This window comes from Gorilla gorilla, chromosome 20 (assembly GCF_029281585.2).
Source record: "Gorilla gorilla gorilla isolate KB3781 chromosome 20, NHGRI_mGorGor1-v2.1_pri, whole genome shotgun sequence".
Lineage (NCBI taxonomy): Eukaryota > Metazoa > Chordata > Mammalia > Primates > Hominidae > Gorilla > Gorilla gorilla.
In genome coordinates, this window is record NC_073244.2 from 9,503,427 (window position 1) to 9,522,299 (window position 18,873).

General features: G+C 53.8%; 1 protein-coding gene across 2 annotated transcripts in view; it reads left to right on the forward strand.

Moving 5' to 3' along the window:
- Positions 1–18,873, forward strand: part of TJP3 (tight junction protein 3) — a 41,340-nt gene that overhangs the window by 13,854 nt on the left and 8,613 nt on the right. For both annotated transcript variants that reach the window (XM_055371243.2, XM_055371242.2), the window contains exons 2-14: positions 6,328–6,384; positions 6,508–6,617; positions 7,930–8,032; positions 8,257–8,608; positions 9,834–9,937; positions 11,538–11,697; positions 12,112–12,220; positions 13,349–13,422; positions 13,652–13,718; positions 13,947–14,103; positions 16,222–16,330; positions 16,581–16,818; positions 18,236–18,447. In XM_055371243.2, coding sequence (XP_055227218.1) covers positions 6,337–6,384; positions 6,508–6,617; positions 7,930–8,032; positions 8,257–8,608; positions 9,834–9,937; positions 11,538–11,697; positions 12,112–12,220; positions 13,349–13,422; positions 13,652–13,718; positions 13,947–14,103; positions 16,222–16,330; positions 16,581–16,818; positions 18,236–18,447 — 1,843 coding nt within the window. In that variant the 5' untranslated portion in view covers positions 6,328–6,336. The remainder of the gene's footprint in view (positions 1–6,327; positions 6,385–6,507; positions 6,618–7,929; positions 8,033–8,256; positions 8,609–9,833; positions 9,938–11,537; positions 11,698–12,111; positions 12,221–13,348; positions 13,423–13,651; positions 13,719–13,946; positions 14,104–16,221; positions 16,331–16,580; positions 16,819–18,235; positions 18,448–18,873) is intronic.

Here is an 18,873-nt window from a genome sequence, read left to right on the forward strand (position 1 = left end):
CCACTATGCTGTGTGTAACGTGGGGCCAGTGAGTGAACCCTTTCCTTCCCTCATCCGAAAAATGGGTGATCGGCATTTTAAACAGAGAGAAAAATGTGTTTTAAGAGCTTGGCGCATCGTAGGTGGGCAGAAAAGATGTTCATCCCCCTTTGCTGGGGGCGTGCAGCCGGCTGAGCTTGGGCGCCCACGGTGGCACGGTGGGCAGTGACTTCATTTGGGGGCTGGGGTGGCTTTGGTGAACATTCACCTCCTACAAGGCTGCAGGAGGGAGCACCAGCATTTATTGGGTGCCTACTGTGTACAAAGCTGTTAACAGGCATTACCAGGCAGAGGCAGGGGTAGGGTGAGCAAGCCGGCTGGGGTGCGCCGTGGCGGGGGCGGGGCGGGGGGCGATCCTTGTCTCCGGAGGGATTTCACCCTCCAGGCATGGAGCCTGGGCTGGTTTCTTCACACCCACCAGCCAGGGTAGACTGGGACTGCCGCGGTATGCGGCCAGACCCAGGCCACTCCGCCCCAAGCTTCAGGACCCGGCACTTCTGGTTCCCGCTGACTTCTTCCTTGCCTCCAGGCACAGCTCTCAGAATCCCCTCCCCAATCGGTGTATTTGTTCGCTGAAACCGCCCTCTCTGCCATTGTTCCTGGAGGTGGGGTGGCGGGGGGTGGGGGGGCAGAGGGGACGGCGGCCTGGGAGTCCCGTACCCGGGGGCGGTGTGACTTGGTACCGGCCCCGTCCCCTCTGGGCGGGCCTCTTGTTCGGAGTTTGTGTCCAGCCCTGGGCGGGGGGCGGGGACAAAGACCCAAGCCCCACCCTCTCAGAGCTCACCTGGACAGGGGCAGCCCCACCCTCTCAGAGCTCACCTGGACAGGGGCAGCGCTGGGAACTCAGGACACACCTGTTGAGCACCTGGCCACGGTGTGTTTTACTCAACCATTCACTCATTCCTCAAACTCTTCCCTAAGGGGGCCTGGTCCTATGGGGTCCCAGGGGCCCATCCCTGCCCATCGGGAGCGCTCAGACTGAGGGGGAAGGTGTAGGGTGGACAAATCCACTCTGACATCCCACACCTCAATCATCACATTTGGGCCAGAGGGAAGGATGTATGATACGCGTACGGAGGAAGAGACTGGGGCTGTGAAGGATGAATAGGAGTTTGCCAGGGAGTCCAGCACCAGCACTCAAGGCCTGGAAAGGAGGCTGATGGCCAGTCACCTGGGCCTTAAGTAGCCAGAGAGACAGACATGTCTCCTTTCACAGCCTAAGAGGAAAGACCAGAAACATACTAACCGATGGTTAAAGAGAATAAAGATGATTTTTAGATGCCTTGAATAAAAAATAATAAAACAGGCTGGGCGTGGTGGCTCACTCCTGTAATCCCAGCACTTTGGGAGGCTGAGGGAGGTGGATCACCTGAGGTCAGCAGTTTGAGCCCAGCCTGGCCAACATGGTGAACCCCCACCTCTACTAAAAATACAAAAATTAGCCGGGCGTGGTGGTGGACGCCTGTAATTCTAGCTACTTGGGAGGCTGAGGCACGAGAATTGCTGGAACCCGGGAGGCGGAGGTTGCAGTGAGCTGAGATTGTGTCACTACTCTCCAGCCTGGGCGACAGAGTGACACTCTGTCTCAAAAGAAAACAAATATATATATATATATATAAAATAATAAAATAGGCAGGAGTGATAAGGGATCAGAGAAGACTGGTTAGCTAGGTGGTCAGGGAGGACTTCCTGAGGAGGTGGCATTTGAGCCTAGACCTCATTGGCAGGGGCCAGCCAGGCAGGAATCCCGTGAAACATGTCCCAGATTCAGGGGACAGATGGGGTAAAGGTTTGGAGGTGAACTAAGATGAGGTGGGCTGTGAGGTTAGGCTTAATCCCTCAGGCACTGCGGAGCTCTGGAGGGTTTAGACAAAGCTTCTGGTTTCCATGGAGACGAACCCGCACAAGCTGGGACAAGCCTGGACCACCTGGACTCCCTCGCCCCTCTCCCACTCTGGGTTCAGGGGCGCTGGTTCCCTGGGGCTGTCTCTTTTTTTTTTTTTTTTGAGACGGAGTCTCCCTCTGTCGCCCAGGCTGGAGTGCAGTGGCACAATCTTGGCTCACTGCAAGCTCCGCCTCCCAGATTCATGCCATTCTCCTGCCTTAGCCTCCTGAGTGGCTGGGACTACAGGCGCCGGCCACCACGCCCTGCTAATTTTTTGTATTTTTAGTAGAGACGGGGTTTCACCGTGTTAGCCAGGATAGTCTCGATCTCCTGACCTTGTGGTCTGCCCGCCTCAGCCTCCCAAAGTGCTGGGATTACAGGCATGAGCCACTGTGCCCGGGCAGGGCTGTTTCTTAAAGTCAGGAAATACAAATTCCTTGGGGCCATTTAAAAATTTTTTTTGAGACAGGGTCTTGCTCTGTCGCCCAGGCTGGAGTGCAGAGGCACGATCACAATTCACTGCAGCCTGGACCTCCTGGGCTCAGGTGATCCTTCTGCCTCAGCCTCCCGAGGAGCTGGGACCACAGGTGCATGCCACCATGCCCGGCTAATTTTTGTATTTTTTTGTAGAGATGAGGGTCTCACTATGTTGCTCAGGTTGGTCTTGAACTCCTGGGCTCAAGCAATCCTCTTGCCTCGGTCTCCCAAAGTGCTGGGATTATAGGCAGAATCCACCGTGCCCGGCCCTGGGGCCATTTAATGACACAAAGTATAACATCAAAGCAGGTTAAAAAAAAAAAAAAGATGCAGTTTTGAAAAATAAGCTCAGAAGAAAAAGAATAAATAATCAGAAAGCCACTGTAGCCTGGTGGTTAAGAGCAAGAGTGAGGCTGGGTGCAGTGGCTCATGCCTGTAATTCCAACACTTTGGGAGGCTGAGGTGGGAGGATCGCTTGGGCCCAGGAATTTGAGACCAGCTTGGTCAACATAGCAAAACCCCATCTCTACAAAAAAAACAAAAAGATATGCTGTGTGTGGTGGTGCATGCCTGTGGTCCCAGCTACTTGGGAGGCTGAAGCAGGAGGATCCCTTGAGCCTGGGAGGTCAAGGCTGCAGTGAGCTGTGATTGAGCCACTGCACTCCAGCCTGGGCAACAGAGTGAAACCCCGTCTCAAAAACCAAACAACCAACCAACCAACCAACCAACCAACCAAAAAAGAGCCAGAGAACAGGGCAGGCTGCCAAAGTTCACCACTGTGCTGTGTGACCTCAGGCAAGTTACTGAACCTCTCTAGGCCCCTTTTAATCTCACTTCTAAAGTAGGAATAGTAACTGCCACTTCCTAAGGTCACTCTGAGGATGAAATGAATGGGTCCACATCGAGCGCCTGCTTGCAGCCAGCACGGATGAGGGGAGCTTTGGGAGGCCGAGGGAGGAGGATCACCTGAGGTCAGGAGTTCAAGACAGCCTGACCAACATGTTGAAACCCCGTCTCTACTAAAAATACAAAAAGTATCTGGCTGTGGTTGTGGGTGCCTATAATCCCAGCTACTCGGGAGGCTGAGTCAGGAGAATAACTTGAACCCAGGAGGTGGAGGTTGCAGTGAGCCGAGACTACGCCATTGCACTCCAGCCTGGGCAACAAGAGCAAAAAACTCCATCTCAAAAAAAAAAAAAAAAAAAAACTACACAAGGAGAAAGTCATTATTTGGCCACCACCTCCCCAAGGCTCCTTCTGCTTTTTGCTTTTCAGGCATTGAATCTGTACCCTTTTCCCAAACCACATCCCTGCAAGACAGGGCAGCAGTGCCATTTCACAGATGGGGAGACTGAGGCTGGGAGAGGCCCCACCATAGCTAGCACGGGTGGGCAGACTTGGGATTTGAGTCCAGTCCTGAGTGCTGCCCTGGCTCCTTCAGAACTGCATAGCCCTGCCCTCTGCTCTGTTTCTCTCCCCTCCACCCGCCTTCCCACTCCTGGAGATCAGGAATGCTGGCCTCGCTAGAGACGCTGGAGCTTATAAGAAAAGGCACTGGAGCGCACCAATGGGGGGTGCCTGGGCAGAGGGAATCACACACCCGCTGTGCCAAGCCTAGAAAACCCGCCCCGGGGAGGAGGAGGAGTCACTTCTACAAACACTCCCTCCCCACTCCCTCCACCTGTCCCTTGCCTGGGGAGCAGGGCATGGTGCATGCTGGCAGGAGGGAAGGGAGGGTGGAGGCATGGCCAGGTGACCTTGCACCTGAGTCTGGTGTTCTCATTCATGCCATGGACATGAAAATAACAGAATCTGCCTGGTGTGGAGGCTCACGCCTGTAATCCCAGCACTTTGGGAGGCCAAGGCGGGTGGATCACTTGAAGTCAGGAGTTCAAGATCAGCCTGGCCAACATGGTGAGACCCCCGTCTCTATTAAAAATACAAAAATTAGCTGGGCATGGTGGTAGACACCTGTGATCCCAGCTACTTGGGAGGCTGAGGCAGGAGAATCGCTTGAACCTAGGAGGCAGAGGTTGCAGTGAGCCAAGATGGCACCATTGCACTCCAGCCTCAGCAACAGAGTTTTTTTTTTTTTTTTTTCTAAGTGGGAAAGCCCAGGTGGGAGGATGATTTGAGCCCAGGAGTTCAAGAACAGTCTGGGCAACACAGCAAGACCCTCCTGTCTCTATAAAAATAGAAGTTAAAAAATTAGCTGGGCATGATGGTATGGGCTCCTGTAGTCCCAGTTACTCAGGAGGCTGGGGCAGGAGGATTGCTTGAAGCCAGGAGTTCGAGGCTGCAGTGAGCCATAATGGCTCACACTTGTAATCCCAGCACTTTGGGAGGCCAAGGCTGGAGAATCACTTGAGCCTAGGAGTTTGAGACCAGCCTTGGCAACACAGAGAGACTCCATCTCTACAAACAACAAAAAAAATTAGCCGGGCATCGTGATGTGTGCCTGTGGTCCCAGTTACTTGGGAGGCAGAGGTGGGAGGATCACTTGAGCCTGGGAGTTCGAGGCTGCAGTGAACCGTGATCACACCACTGCAATCCAGCCTGAGTGACAGAGTGAGACCCTGTCTAAAAAAAAAAAAGTGTGGGAGGGGGGACTTCATGGCTCTGTGCCTCAGTTTCCTCATCTGTAACATGGGGATAATTGAATGCCCCTTTGATGAATGTATTAAATGAGATAGTACATGTAAGGCTGGGTGCAGTGGCTCATGCCTGTAATCCCAGCACTTTGGAAGGCCGAAGTGGGTGGATCACAAGATCAGGAGTTCGAGACCAGCCTGGCCAACATAGTGAAACCCCGTCTCTACTAAAAATTCAAAAAAATTAGCTGGGCATGGTGGCGCATGCCTGTAGTCCCAGATACTTGGGAGGCTGAGGCAGGAGAATCACTTGAACCTGGAAGGCGGAGGTTGCAGTGAGCCAAGATCACGCCATTGCACTCCAGCCTGGGCAACAAGAGCGAAACTCTGTCTCAAAAAAAAAAAAAAAAAAAAGAGATAGTACATGTAAAGCACCTGGCACAAAGGAAGTGTTTCATTCATTCACTCATTAATTCATTCAGCAAATCCTTCTTGAATCCCTGCTGCAACTCAGGCGCTGTTCTAGGCACGGAACTGAGGGCTCAGTTTTGGACAAAGACAAAAATCTCTGCCCTCTGTGGGTGGATCAGTTGAGGTCAGGAGTTTGAGACCAGCCTGGCCAAGATGGTGAAATCCCGTCTCTACTAAAAATAGAAAAATTAGCCCGGCGTGGTGGCGGGCACCTGTAGGTGCCCAGCTACTCAGGCGCCCAGCTACTCAGGAGGCCAGTAGGCGGCCAGCTACTCAGGAGGCTGAGGCAGGAGAATCACTTGAACTTGGGAGGCAGAGACTGCAGTGAGCAGAGATTGTGCCACTGCACTCCAGCCTGGGCAACAGAATGAGACTCTGCCTCAAAAAAAACAAAACAAGGCTGGGCACAGTGACTCACCCCTGTAATCCCAGCACTTTGGGAGGCCGAGGTGGGTGGATCACTTGAGGCCAGAAGTTAAAGGCCAGTCTGGCCAATGTGGTGAAACTCCATCTCTATTAAAAATATAAAAATTAGCCAGGTGTGGTGGTGCACCCCTGTAATCCCAGCTACTTGGGAGGCTGAGGCAGGAGAATCGCTTGAACCCGGGAGGTGGAGGTTGCAGTGAGCTGAGATCGTGCCACTGCACTCCAGCCTGGGCGACAGAGCCAGACTCTGTCTCAAAAAATGAAACAAAACAAAAAAACAAACAAAAAAACCTGAGGCCCTGAGAGAGGTAGTAACTTGTCACAGGCTCCAAACACAGGCCTGTCAGAGCTGGACTCCCCACCCTGGGCTGGGGACCCCCAAGTGCTCAGATGAACCTGTGTGGCCTCATGCCCATCTTCCCTGTTCCCCTCGACCAGGTGGCTGACATGGAGGAGCTGACCATCTGGGAACAGCACACGGCCACACTGTCCAAGGTGAGGCCTCCCTCTCCCTGTCTGGGTGCCGGAGAGTATGGCGGCTTAGGCCCAGCTCAATAGAGGGGAGACCCTTTATCCTGGGGGAAACAGCAGCTCTTCCTTCCCCTCATCCTCTCTCAGGACTCCCGCCGGGGCTTTGGCATTGCAATCTCTGGAGGCCGAGACCGGCCCGGTGGATCCGTGATTGTGTCTGACGTGGTACCCGGAGGGCCGGCGGAGGGCAGGCTACAGTGAGTATCCAGGCAGCTGGGTTCTGGCAGGGGGAGGGCAAGTGAAGAGGAGAAACCAGGCCAGGCACGGTGACTCACGCCTGTCATCCCAGCACTTTGTGAGGCTGAAGTGGGCGGATCACCTGAGTTCAGGAGTTTGAGACCAGCCTGGCCAACATGGGGAAACCCTGTCTCTACTAAAATTACAAAAATTAGCGGGATGTGGTAGCGTGTTCCTGTAATCCCAGCTACTCGGTAGGCTGAGGCAGGAGACTTACTTGAACCCGGGAGGCAGAGGTGGCGGTGAGCCGAGATCGTGCAACTGCACTCCAGCCTGGGTGACAGACTGAGAATCTGTCTCAAAAAGAAAGAAAGTGAGGTGAGGAGAAACCTTTGTGAGCCTGGCACTTTCCAGCTCTGTCAACACAGGGCTTGGACTTGGCAGTAGGACAGTGTCAGAGACTTGGGCCTCACTTCCCTAAGGTACTTCCTGGTCCTTCACAGGAATTCTTGGGGTCATAGTGGCCCCAGAGCCCTTTTGGAACATAAAGTCCTGGAAACTGTCGAGTGTTTGAGGTTTTGATGCTTCTTGGAATTATGTTGTTAAAATGGTTCTGGGCCCCAAGTGGCTGACAGGTGATATGGCTCAGCCCAGCCCAGAATTAGGGACCACCAGGTTCAGAGAGAAAGAGCTAGAAAGAAAATATGAAATACAGACAGGAAGAGAGGGAAAGAAAAGCAGAAAGTGGGGATTTGTGGTGTGGGGAGCGAGGAGTGAGAAGATGCCAGGTGTAGCTGTAGCTTCAAGGCCGGGTGCGGTGGCTCACACCTGTAATCCCAGCACTTTGGGAGGCCGAGGTGGGCGGATTACCTGAGGTCAGGAGTTCAAAACCAGCCTGGCCAACATGGTGAAACCCCATCTCTACTAAAAAATACAAAAATTAGACGGGTGTGGTGGCGGGCACCTGTAGTCCCAGCTACTAGGGAGGCTGAGGCAGAAGGATCGTTTGGAACGAGGAGGTGGAGGTTGCAGTGAGTTGAGATCATGCTACTGCAATCCAGCCTGGGCAACAGAGTGAGACTGTCTCAAAAAAAAAAAAAAAATGTAGCTTCCACTCTATGATTATAGTAGGTTCTACAATTGGCTCCATTTTACAGGTGAGAAAACGGAGGCCCAGAAGGATAAATGTCTTTGTGAACCTAGGGACGCCAATGAATTAGAACCAGGCCTTGTAGACCTGGAGGTTCCAGGGGCACCCCCTCCCCAGGGAGGGCTTGTTATGAGGGTCTCCCCTGCAAAGCCTCCTCCGTAAGACTCGCCCTCCTCTCTCAGGACAGGCGACCACATCGTCATGGTGAACGGGGTTTCCGTGGAGAATGCCACCTCCGCGTTTGCCATTCAGATACTCAAGACCTGCACCAAGATGGCCAACATCGTGAGTAGGCAGCCCCTGGCACGGCCGGCATCTCTGACCCCAGCCTGGGTCGTGCCGCTGTGGGGGTTGTAAGCTTCTGAGAGCAAGGAGTCATCTTCTCATCTTACAGTTTGGACATTGAGGCCCAGAGAGAGACTGGTGTCCCCCAGGGCCACCCGGGGGCTGAGCAGAGCCTCCCCCAGCCCTTGCCTGTAGCTGACCCTTCCTGTCCCCTCCTCTAACAGACAGTGAAACGTCCCCGGAGGATCCACCTGCCTGCCACCAAAGCCAGCCCCTCCAGCCCAGGGCGCCAGGACTCGGATGAAGACGATGGGCCCCAGCGGGTGGAGGAGATGGACCAGGGCCGGGGCTATGACGGCGACTCATCCAGTGGCTCCGGCCGCTCCTGGGACGAGCGCTCCCGCCGGCCGAGGCCTGGTCGCCGGGGCCGGGCCGGCAGCCATGGGCGTAGGAGCCCGGGTGGTGGCTCTGAGGCCAACGGGCTGGCCCTGGTGTCCGGCTTTAAGCGGCTGCCACGGCAGGACGTGCAGATGAAGCCTGTGAAGTCAGTGCTGGTGAAGAGGAGAGACAGCGAAGGTCAGAAGAGGGGGGAGGTCGGACACGATCAGTACTGGACACAGGGCGCTGTGGTCGGGTGGGCGACGGTTTCAAGTGATTCTCCTGCCTCAGCCTCCCTGGTGGCTGGGACTCCAGGCGCCCGCCACCATGCCTGGCTAATTTTTGTACTTTTGGTAGAGATGGGGCTTCACCATGTTGGCAAGGGTGGTTTCGAATTCTTGACCTCAGGTGATTCACCCACCTCGGCCTCCCATAGTGCTTGCAGGGATTATGGGCATGAGCCACTGCGCCCAGCCTGGAAGCTACAACTACACCTGGCATCTTCTTGCTCCTCGCTCCCCCCACCACAAATCCCCACTTTCTGCTTTTCTGTCCCTTTCTGCCTGTCTGTATTTCATATATTCTCTCTAGCTCTTTCTCTCTGAACCTGGTGGTCCCTAATTCTGGGCTAGGTTGAGCCATATCACCTGTCAGCCACTTGGGGCCCAGAACCATTTTATCAACATGTCCCCGCCCTGATCCCCGGGACCTCTGTTTAGGCCACCTCACTTAGCAAGAGGGACTCAGCAGATGGGATGGAGTGAAGGACCCTGAGCTCAGAGGTGATCCTGGATGATCTGGGGGGCCCAGTGTCACCACAGGGTCCTTATAAGAGGAGGCCTGGCTGAGTGTGGTGGCTGATGCCTGTAATCCCAGCACTTTGGGAGGCCAAGGCAGGCAGATCACTTGAGGCCAGTAGTTCTAGACCAGCCTGACCACTATGATGAAACCCCATCTCTACTAGAAATACAAAAATTAGCCAGGCGTGGTGGTGTGCACCTGTAATCCCAGCTACCTGGGAGGCTGAGGCACGAGAATTGCTTAAACCCGGGAGGTGGAGGTTGCAGTGAGCTGAGATTTTGCCACTGCACTCCAGCCCCGGCGATAGGAGCGAGACTCCTTCTCGAAAAAAATTAAAAAATAAAAAATAAAAATTGAAATGATGATGTTATGAGCAATAGAATGCCCTTAGCCTGTGCTTGGCAACATCACGAGTGGCACGGTGACCTGGTGTCCCCGCCCCGTGGAGATGTCATTGACACAATCAGATCTCAGGTCCTACAGGCGACATCACTGTTCTCCTTATGATGCCATCAAGGTGTTAGGATGGGAGGGCCCGCACCTGGACTCCTTACAGCAGGAGAATGCTCCCAGGCACCCGTCTCCAGAGTCCTACCTCAGTTTCCCTCCTCCCCCCTTACAGAGTTTGGCGTCAAGCTGGGCAGTCAGATCTTCATCAAGCACATTACAGATTCAGGCCTGGCTGCCCGGCACCGTGGGCTGCAGGAAGGAGATCTCATTCTACAGGTGAGGCCGGGCTTCTTGTCCTGAGAGCAGGGAGACAAGGCAGGGTTGGGGCGGGCAGTCCCACGGAGTCATACAGCAAGGACAGCAGAACTGGGCCCCAAACCATTTACCTTCAGTGTTGTTGCTTGTATCTCAAAGGTTGCAGATGGCCAGGCATAAAACCCCCTTTTTCCCCAGCTACTGCTAATCCACGGCCAAATGTCGGTTTCTAGTATCCCCATGGGGTTGTCTGTTTCTAATACCCTCTAGCTTTGATGTGCATCAGAGAATCATGTGGGCAGCTGACTCCTGGACCTACCCTAGGTGACTGGATGCTAATGACCCAGTCACCAGGTTTAGGGGAGCTGCCCTGCCCTAAAGGATGGTATCTTTCTGGATTCTTCCCCTGAAAGTCTGTTTCTAGTGACTCCTAGTGTTTGATTTCCAAATTGCTTTCGGCTGATTATTTCCAGTGTCTTCAAAAAGTTATCTGTTGTTTTTTTTTTTTTTTTTTTTGAGACAGAGTCTCGCTCTGTCACCCAGGCTGGAGCACAGTGGCGCAATCTCGGCTCACTGCAACTTCCGCCTCCCAGGTTCAGATGATTCTCCTGCCTTAGCCTCCCGAGTAGCTGGGATTACAGGTGCCCGCCACCACACCTTGCTAATTTTTTGTATTTTTAGTAGAGACGGGGTTTCTCCATCTTGGTCAGGCTGGTCTCGAACTCCCAACCTCAGGTGATACATCCGCCTCGGCCTCCCAAAGTGCTGGGATTACAGGCATGAGCCACCACACCCGGCCGACATTAAGTTCTTTCTAGGAATTGTGTTTCTAGTCTACCTCTAGATGACTGTTTTCTTTTCTCTTTTCTTTTCTTTTCTCTTCTCTTCTCTTTTTTCTTTTCTTTTCTTTTCTTTCTTTTTGATATGGAGTGTCGCTCTGTCACCCAGGCTGGAGTGCAGTGGCGGGATCTTGGCTCACTGCAACCTCCACCTCCCGGGTTCAAGTGATTCTCCTGTCTCGGTCTCCTGAGTAGCTGGGACCACAGGCGCCCACCACCACGCCCTGCTAATTTTTGTATTTTTAATAGAGACAGGGTTTCACCATGTTGGCCAGGCTGGTCTTGAACTCCTGATCTCAAGTGATCTGTCCGCCTCTGCCTCCCAAAGTGCTGGCATTACAGGCGTGAGCCACCGCGCCTCACCCTAGATATCTGTTTCTAGTTATCTCCCAGAAGATTGTGTGTTTCTAGTATCTTTTAAGTATCTGATACTCCCTCTTCTCCAGTTAGAGTTGTTTATAATGTCACCCTCACATCTGTTCCTAGTATCCCCTGAGACATTTCCACTTTTGGTAAGAAAGGAGAGTCAACCTGTTTCTCATTTTCCCCAGTGTCTCCCACCCCTCTTAGAACATTTTCTGTTTCTAGAAATCGGTGCTCAGTTCTTGGTGTGGTCTCCACTCACACCAGGAATCCAATTCTAACACTTTCCTTAGGGAGTGCCTGTTTTTAGCAACCCCTGGGGGAATTGTCTGTTTCAAGTTCCCCCACACCAGGCTGTTTCTACTGTCTCCCATCTCTCATTAACTCACTTCCGCTCTTTCATTCCTGGTCCCTTTCAGATCAACGGGGTGTCTAGCCAGAACCTGTCACTGAACGACACCCGGCGACTGATTGAGAAGTCAGAAGGGAAGCTAAGCCTGCTGGTGCTGAGAGATCGTGGGCAGTTCCTGGTGAACATTCCGCCTGCTGTCAGTGACAGCGACAGCTCGCCACTGGAGGGTGAGGACCTAGAGGGTAGGACCTGGGAGGGGGTTGAATGGATGGCAGGGAAGGTGGGAAGCCCCAGGCAGGGCCAAGGAATCAATGAGCCTAGTCCCTAGAGGCTCAGAGAGTGACAGGAACTTGCCGAAGGCCACACAGCAAGTCAAGAGTACAGGGGGGCGATCTCGGCTCACTGGGTTCAAGCGATTCTCTGCCTCCTGGGTTCGAGCGATTCTCGTGCCTTGGCCTCCTGAGTAGCTGGGATTATAGGCGTGAGCCACCATGCCCAGCTCCAGAGCTGAATCTTCTAACTGAGCTTCTGACTTTGGTCTAGGGCTCTTTGTTTAGAGGGGTGTTGATATACCCCTCTGTAAAATGGGTCCAGTCCAGAAGGCGTGACCATGGCTAATGAGATGTCCTCTCCCCCTGCAGACATCTCGGACCTCGCCTCGGAGCTATCGCAGGCACCACCATCCCACATCCCACCACCACCCCGGCATGCTCAGCGGAGCCCCGAGGCCAGCCAGACCGACTCTCCTGTGTAAGTATCAACCATCGGCCAGAATGGTGATAGGGAGGGAGAGGGAGGTGGGAGGGAGAGGGGAACATGGGCGTAGCTTTCCAACTGGGGGTAACCTTGAGGACGCAGTCCTGTATTTCTAGCATGTGCTTCAAAATACCTCCAGCCTCTACCCATTACCCAGTTCCAAAGCCGTGTCCGTATCTGTAGGTGTTCGTTACAGCAGCACCCCACTTCTTAGTATCAAACTCTGCCTTAGGCCGGGCGCGGTGGCTCACACCTGTAATCTCAGCACTTTGGGAGGCCGAGGAGGGTGGATCATCTGAGGTCAGGAGTTCGAGAACAGCCTGGCCAATGTGGTGAAACCCTGTCTCTACTAAAATACCAAAATTAGCCAGGCGTGGTGCCGGGTGCCTGTAATCTCAGCTACTTGGGAGGCTGAGGCAGGAGAATCACTTGAACCCGGGAAATGGAGGTTGCAGTGAGCCGGGATCGTGTCATTACACTGCAGCCTAGGCAACCAGAGCAAGACTCTGTCTTAAAAAAAAAATTTTTTTTTCCTCTATTTATTTATTTGTTTTGAGACTGAGTCATGTGAGACTGGCTAATTTTCATATTTTTGGTAGAGATGGGGTCTGTATTGCCCAGCTATGTTGCCCAGGCTGGTCTTGAACTCCTGGGCTCAAGCATTTGGCCTGCCTCAGCCTCCCAAAGTGCTGGTATTACAGGCGTGAGCCACCACGCCCAGCCCAGATAAATTAAAATTATTTTTATTTTGTTTATTTATTTATTTCTTTTTTGGAGACAAGGTCTCACTCTGTCGCCCAGGCTGGAGTGCAGTGGCATGATCTTGGCTCACTGCAACCTCTGCCTCCCAGGTTCAAGCAATTCTCCTGCCTTAGCCTCCTGAGTAGCTGGGGTTACAGGCGCCCACCATCATGCCCGGCTAATTTTTGTATTTTTGTAGAGATGGGGTTTAACCTCGTTGGCCAGGCTGGTATAGAAATCCTGACCTCAGGTGATCCGCCCACCTTGGCCTCCCAAAATGCTAGGATTACAGGCATGAACCACCGTGCCCGGCCTAAAATTCTTTTTAAAATGGCCCCTTGAAATCCACCCCTGCCTCACTCCCAATCTGTTCCCCACCAGGGAGAGCCCCCGGCTTCGGCGGGAAAGTTCAGTAGACTCCAGAACCATCTCGGAACCAGAGGAGCAACGGTCAGGTGGGTGGTGACTCTGAGCACCCCTGTCCCTGACATTTCTGATCCCCGACAGCAAGGCTGTGCCAGGCAGAGCTGGGGGAGGTTGGCCTGAGCCTAAGTGGTGAGACATGGTTTCCTGAGAAGGACTCGAGGTGGGTGACAGTCCTTCCAGGATGAGGACATAAAGCAAAGGTTTGGAGGCTGGACTGAGCCAGTGTGCTTGGGAAAGAGACTGGCTTTTCCCTTTCAGAGTTGCCCAGGGAAAGCAGCTATGACATCTACAGAGTGCCCAGCAGTCAGAGCATGGAGGATCGTGGGTATGTACCCCAGAAGAAAGCAAACCCGCTCAAAACTCCTGCATCCCAGGCTGCCTCCCTCATCAGCGCAGTCCTGCCTGCTTGTATCCATTGTGTTGAGTGGGACCTTAAGTGGGGATTTGGGGGAAACTGAGGCCTGGAGGGGGTGGGGGCTTTCCCAAGGACAATGCTGAGCCCTCCCTCCGTCCGCCCACTCTGCTCTGACCCCATCTCTGCCTCCCCTTGCAGGTACAGCCCCGATACGCGGGTGGTCTGCTTCCTCAAGGGCAAGAGCATCGGGCTGCGGCTGGCAGGGGGCAATGACGTGGGCATCTTCGTGTCCGGGGTGCAGGCGGGCAGCCCGGCCGACGGGCAGGGCATCCAGGAGGGCGATCAGATTCTGCAGGTGCTCCGGGGGCGGCTGGCCAGCCCCACTGATCATGGGCGTGTAGTGTGCTAGGTCCTGCCCTTGTCTGTTCCAATCCTCCCCTTGGGTCCACCTGGGGACTGTCGAGACCCCAGATGGGTATTGGAACATTTCAGTGTCTCCTTGGCTGTGTCATGATTTTGCTGATGTCACGACCTTATCTTCCAGGTCATGACCTCATCGTCCAGTTACAACCTCCTTTTCTGTGCCTTGACCTTATCTGGGTTCATTTTTTGTTGCTGTTGTTTTTGAGATGGAGTTTTGCTCTTGTTGCCCAGGCTGGAGTGCAATGGTGCGATCTTGGCTCACCGCAACCTCTGCCTCCCAGGTTCAAGCAATTCTTCTGCCTCACCTCCTGAGTAGCTGGGATTACAGTTGTCCACCACCATGCCCGGCTAATTTTTATATTTTTAGTAGAGATGAGGGTTTCACCATGTTGGCCAGGCTGGTCTCAAACTCCTGACCTCAGGTGATCCACCTGCCTCGGCTTCCCAAGTAGCTGAGATTACAGGCATGAGCCACTGCTCCTGGCTAACTTTTTTTTTTTTTTGAGATAGAGTCTTGCTCTGTCACCCAGGCTGGAGTGCGGGGGTGTGATCTTGGCTCACTGCAACCTCCGCCTCCCGGGTTCAAGGGATCATCCTGACTCAGCCTCCCAAGTAGCTGGGATCACAGGTGGCCGCCACCATGCCCAGCTAATTTTTGTGTTTTTAGTAGAGACAGGGTTTCACCATGTTGGCCAGGCTGGTCTTGAACTCCTGGCCTCAAGTGATCCACCCGCCTCAGCCTCCCAAAGTGCTGAGATTATAGGCGTGAGACACTGTGCTCAAGATTGGGAACAACAATCTTGTTGTTCATGTCATATGACCTTGTTCATGTGACATTTTTGTTATCAATGTCACAATCTCCTTGTTATCAATGTCAGGACTTTGTCTGGGTCACAGCCTCATTGCCTATGTCATGACCTTGTCTGGGTCGCAATCCTCTTGTTACTGACATTGGCTGTGTTGACCATGTCATGACCATCTTGTATGTCCTAATCGTGTGGTCAGGTCACAGATCATTCTCTCATGATCTCTATGTCCACTTATAGTCATTTTCTGTGCCACCATCCCCTGTGTCTGTGTTGTGACCTTGCCTGTGTCCTGCCTTCATGACAGTGTCATAACTACCTCCAGGATCCACAGCCCCTCATCATCCCCCCATCTCTGTCCTTGCCTCATCTCATCCCCAGGCTGTCTCCCCCGTCCCTTGCGCGAGTTCACTCACCAAGTCTCACCCCCACTTTGCTCTCATGACCTTGCTTGTGTCTTGACCTTGCAGTGTGAGTTGTGATTCATGATGGAGTCACAGCTCCCCACTTTCCATGTCATAAGCCCACTGGCTGGGTGACAACTTGATGCCAAATTGCCTGAGGGTCATGGTATTTTTTACTGTATTTCTACTCATTTTGCTTGTGGGATTCTAACCTTGACATCCACGTCATGACCCCGAGAGTAGGTGTCTGTGCCCACAAGCTGTGCAAGTATATTGCTGTCCATGTCATGACCCTGAGAGCAGGTGGCTGTGTCTGTATATTGCTGTCCATGTCATGACCCGGAGAGCGGATGGCTGTGTCCATTGGCTGTGTCCGTATATTGTTGTCCCTGTCATGACCCTGGTGGTAGGCATCTGTGACCCACTGTGTGTCCATATATCGTTGTCCCTGTCATGACCCTGTGACTACTGTGACTACGTCTGAGTTCTTTTGAGCATTTCACACAGTTTCCATCGAGCTCCATGCCATGACCTCTGTTCCCATGTTTTGATATTGACAACCCACCATGATTTGGTTATCTGAGGACAAGTGCAGTGCCTGTGCCACTGTTTCTGTGTCAAAACTCTTATATCCTTACAATGCCACCAGCTGTCTGTGTCACACATCACACAGCCATAGGGTGATACCCCAGTCGGAAAGCCCTCGGGGAACTGCTGGGTCCCTTGGCAGCAGCTCTGGAAGCAGCTGGGGCTGAGTTTTGCCCAGAGGAAGGTCTAGGATCTCATGCATGCCCAAGAGGTACCAGAGCTTTGTCTATAGCTGCACTTGCTTTCTGGCAGGTGAATGACGTGCCATTCCAGAACCTGACACGGGAGGAGGCAGTGCAGTTCCTGCTGGGGCTGCCACCAGGCGAGGAGATGGAGCTGGTGACACAGCGGAAGCAGGACAGTGAGTGCGTGTGGATGTGGGTGTGCCTGTGTGTTGCGGGGGGAGGACCTGGCTGTGTGGCCTGGTGGTGAGTGCAGGGATGTGGTTGAATCTGCATCTCTGCACCCTCCATCCCTCTCCCTGGCCCCTACAGGGAGAGTGCCCCAAATCTCCCAGGGTGGGTTCCCTCCAGCCAGGCCCACTCTTGGGTGGGGAGGGCTCAGATCAGGCAGCAGCCCAGGCAGCTCATATGGCCTCCTGCTCTCCCCAGTTTTCTGGAAAATGGTGCAGTCCCGCGTGGGTGACTCCTTCTACATCCGCACTCACTTTGAGCTGGAGCCCAGTCCGCCGTCCGGCCTGGGCTTCACCCGTGGCGACGTCTTCCACGTGCTGGACACGCTGCACCCCGGCCCTGGGCAGAGCCACGCACGAGGAGGCCACTGGCTGGCGGTGCGCATGGGTCATGACCTGCGGGAGCAAGAGCGGGGCATCATTCCCAACCAGAGCAGGTGGGGACTGTGTGCTCCTGCAGTGGGGCACTTCTGCTTCAGCCTCAGTCTCCCCGTTAGAAATGGGCTCGATTGGGCTGGACGCGGTGGCTCAGGCCTGTAATCCCGGCGTTTTGGGAGGCTGAGGTGGGCAGATCATGAGGTCAAGAGATCGAGACCATCCTGGGCAACATGGTGAAACCTCGTCTCTACTAAAAATACAAAAATTAGCTGGGCGTGGTGGCACATGCCTATAATCCCAGCTTCTTGGGAGGCTGAGGCAGGAGAATTGCTTGAACCTGGGAGGCAGAGGTTACAGTGAGCCGAGATCATGCCACTGCACTCCAGCCTGGCAACAGAGTGAGACTCTGTCTCAATAAATAAATAAATAGGCATGATATCACTGCTTAGCAGTGTTGGTGGTTCAATCTGAGGAGGTCCACAAAAGGCTCTGGGCGGGCCCCAGTTGGTGCTGGTCTGAGCTTCCTGTTGTTGCTGTAACAGATGCCCAGAAACTTAGTGGCTTTAAACAACACACACATCCTCTTACAGTTCTGGACGGCAAAAGTACTAAAGTCAAGGTATGGGCAGGCCTGGGCCCTCCCAGAGGCTCCAGGAGAAAACCAATTTTCCACCTTTCCCAGAGTCTAGAGGGGCCGCATCCCTCAGCTCGGGGCCCCTTCCTCCCCCTTCATAGCCACAGCACAGCCTCTTCTAGTCTCTCTCTGACTCTCACCCTCCCGCCTCTTCTTGTGAGGACCCTGTGAGGACATCGGGTCCCCTGGGTCACCCAGGATCATCATCCACCTCAGTAGCATCAGTTTAATCCCATCTGCAGGCCAGGCACGGTGGCTCACGCCTGTAATCCCAGCACTTTGGGAGGCTGAGGCGGGTAGATCACGAGGTCAAGAGATTGAGACTATCCTGGCCAACATGGTGAAACCCCGTCCCTACTAAAAATACAAAAATTAGCTGGGCATGGTGGTGCATACCTGTAATCCCAGCTACTTGGGAGGCTGAGGCATGAGAATCGCTTGAACCTGGGAGGCGGAGGTTGCAGTGAGCAGAGATTGCACCGCTGCACTCCAACCTGGCGACGGAGCAAGACTCTATCTCAAAAAAAATAAATAAATAAATAATAAAGATTAGCTGGGCGTGGTGGCGGGCACCTGTAATCCCAGCTATTTGGGAAAGTGAGGCAGGAGAATCGCTTGAACCCAGGAGGCAGAGGTTGTAATGAGTCCAGCCTGAGTGACAGAGCAAGACTTTGTCTCAAAAAACCCAAAATAATAATAATAGTAATAATAATCCCATCTGCAGAGTCCCTTTTGCCATACAAAGTGGCCTGTCCACAGGCTCCGAGGGGTGGGACGAGGACGTCTTTGGGGCCACCATGCTGCTGACCCCAGTGCTCAGTACTGTCCCCTCTTCTCCCCAGGGCGGAGCAGCTGGCCAGCCTGGAAGCTGCCCAGAGGGCCGTGGGAGTCGGGCCCGGCTCCTCCGCGGGCTCCAATGCTCGGGCCGAGTTCTGGCGGCTGCGGGGTCTTCGTCGAGGAGCCAAGAAGACCACTCAGCGGAGCCGCGAGGACCTCTCAGCTCTGACCCGACAGGGCCGCTACCCGCCCTATGAACGAGTGGTGTTGCGAGAAGGTAGGGCCCGGAGCTGGAGGGGCCCTGGGGAGGCCTCACACACAGCTCCTGGTGCACCTGTTCACTAACATTCAGCCTCTAAAAGGCACAGTCTTGGCCCGGCGTGGTGGCTCATGCCTATAATCCCAATACTTTGGGAGGCCGAGGTAGGAGGATCGCTGAGGCCAGGAGTTCCAGATCAACCTGGGCAGTAAAGCAAGACTACATCTCTACCTCAAATTTATTTATTTATTTATTTTTATTTTTATTTTTTTTTAGACAGAGTCTTGCTCTGTCTTAGGCTGGAGTGCAATAGCGTGATCTGAGCTCACTGCAACCCCTGCCTCCCTGATTCAAGCGATTCTCTTGCCTCAGTCTCCCAGGTAACCGGGATTACAGGCGCCCATCACCCCGCCCCCAGCTAATTTTTGTATTTTTAGTAAAGAC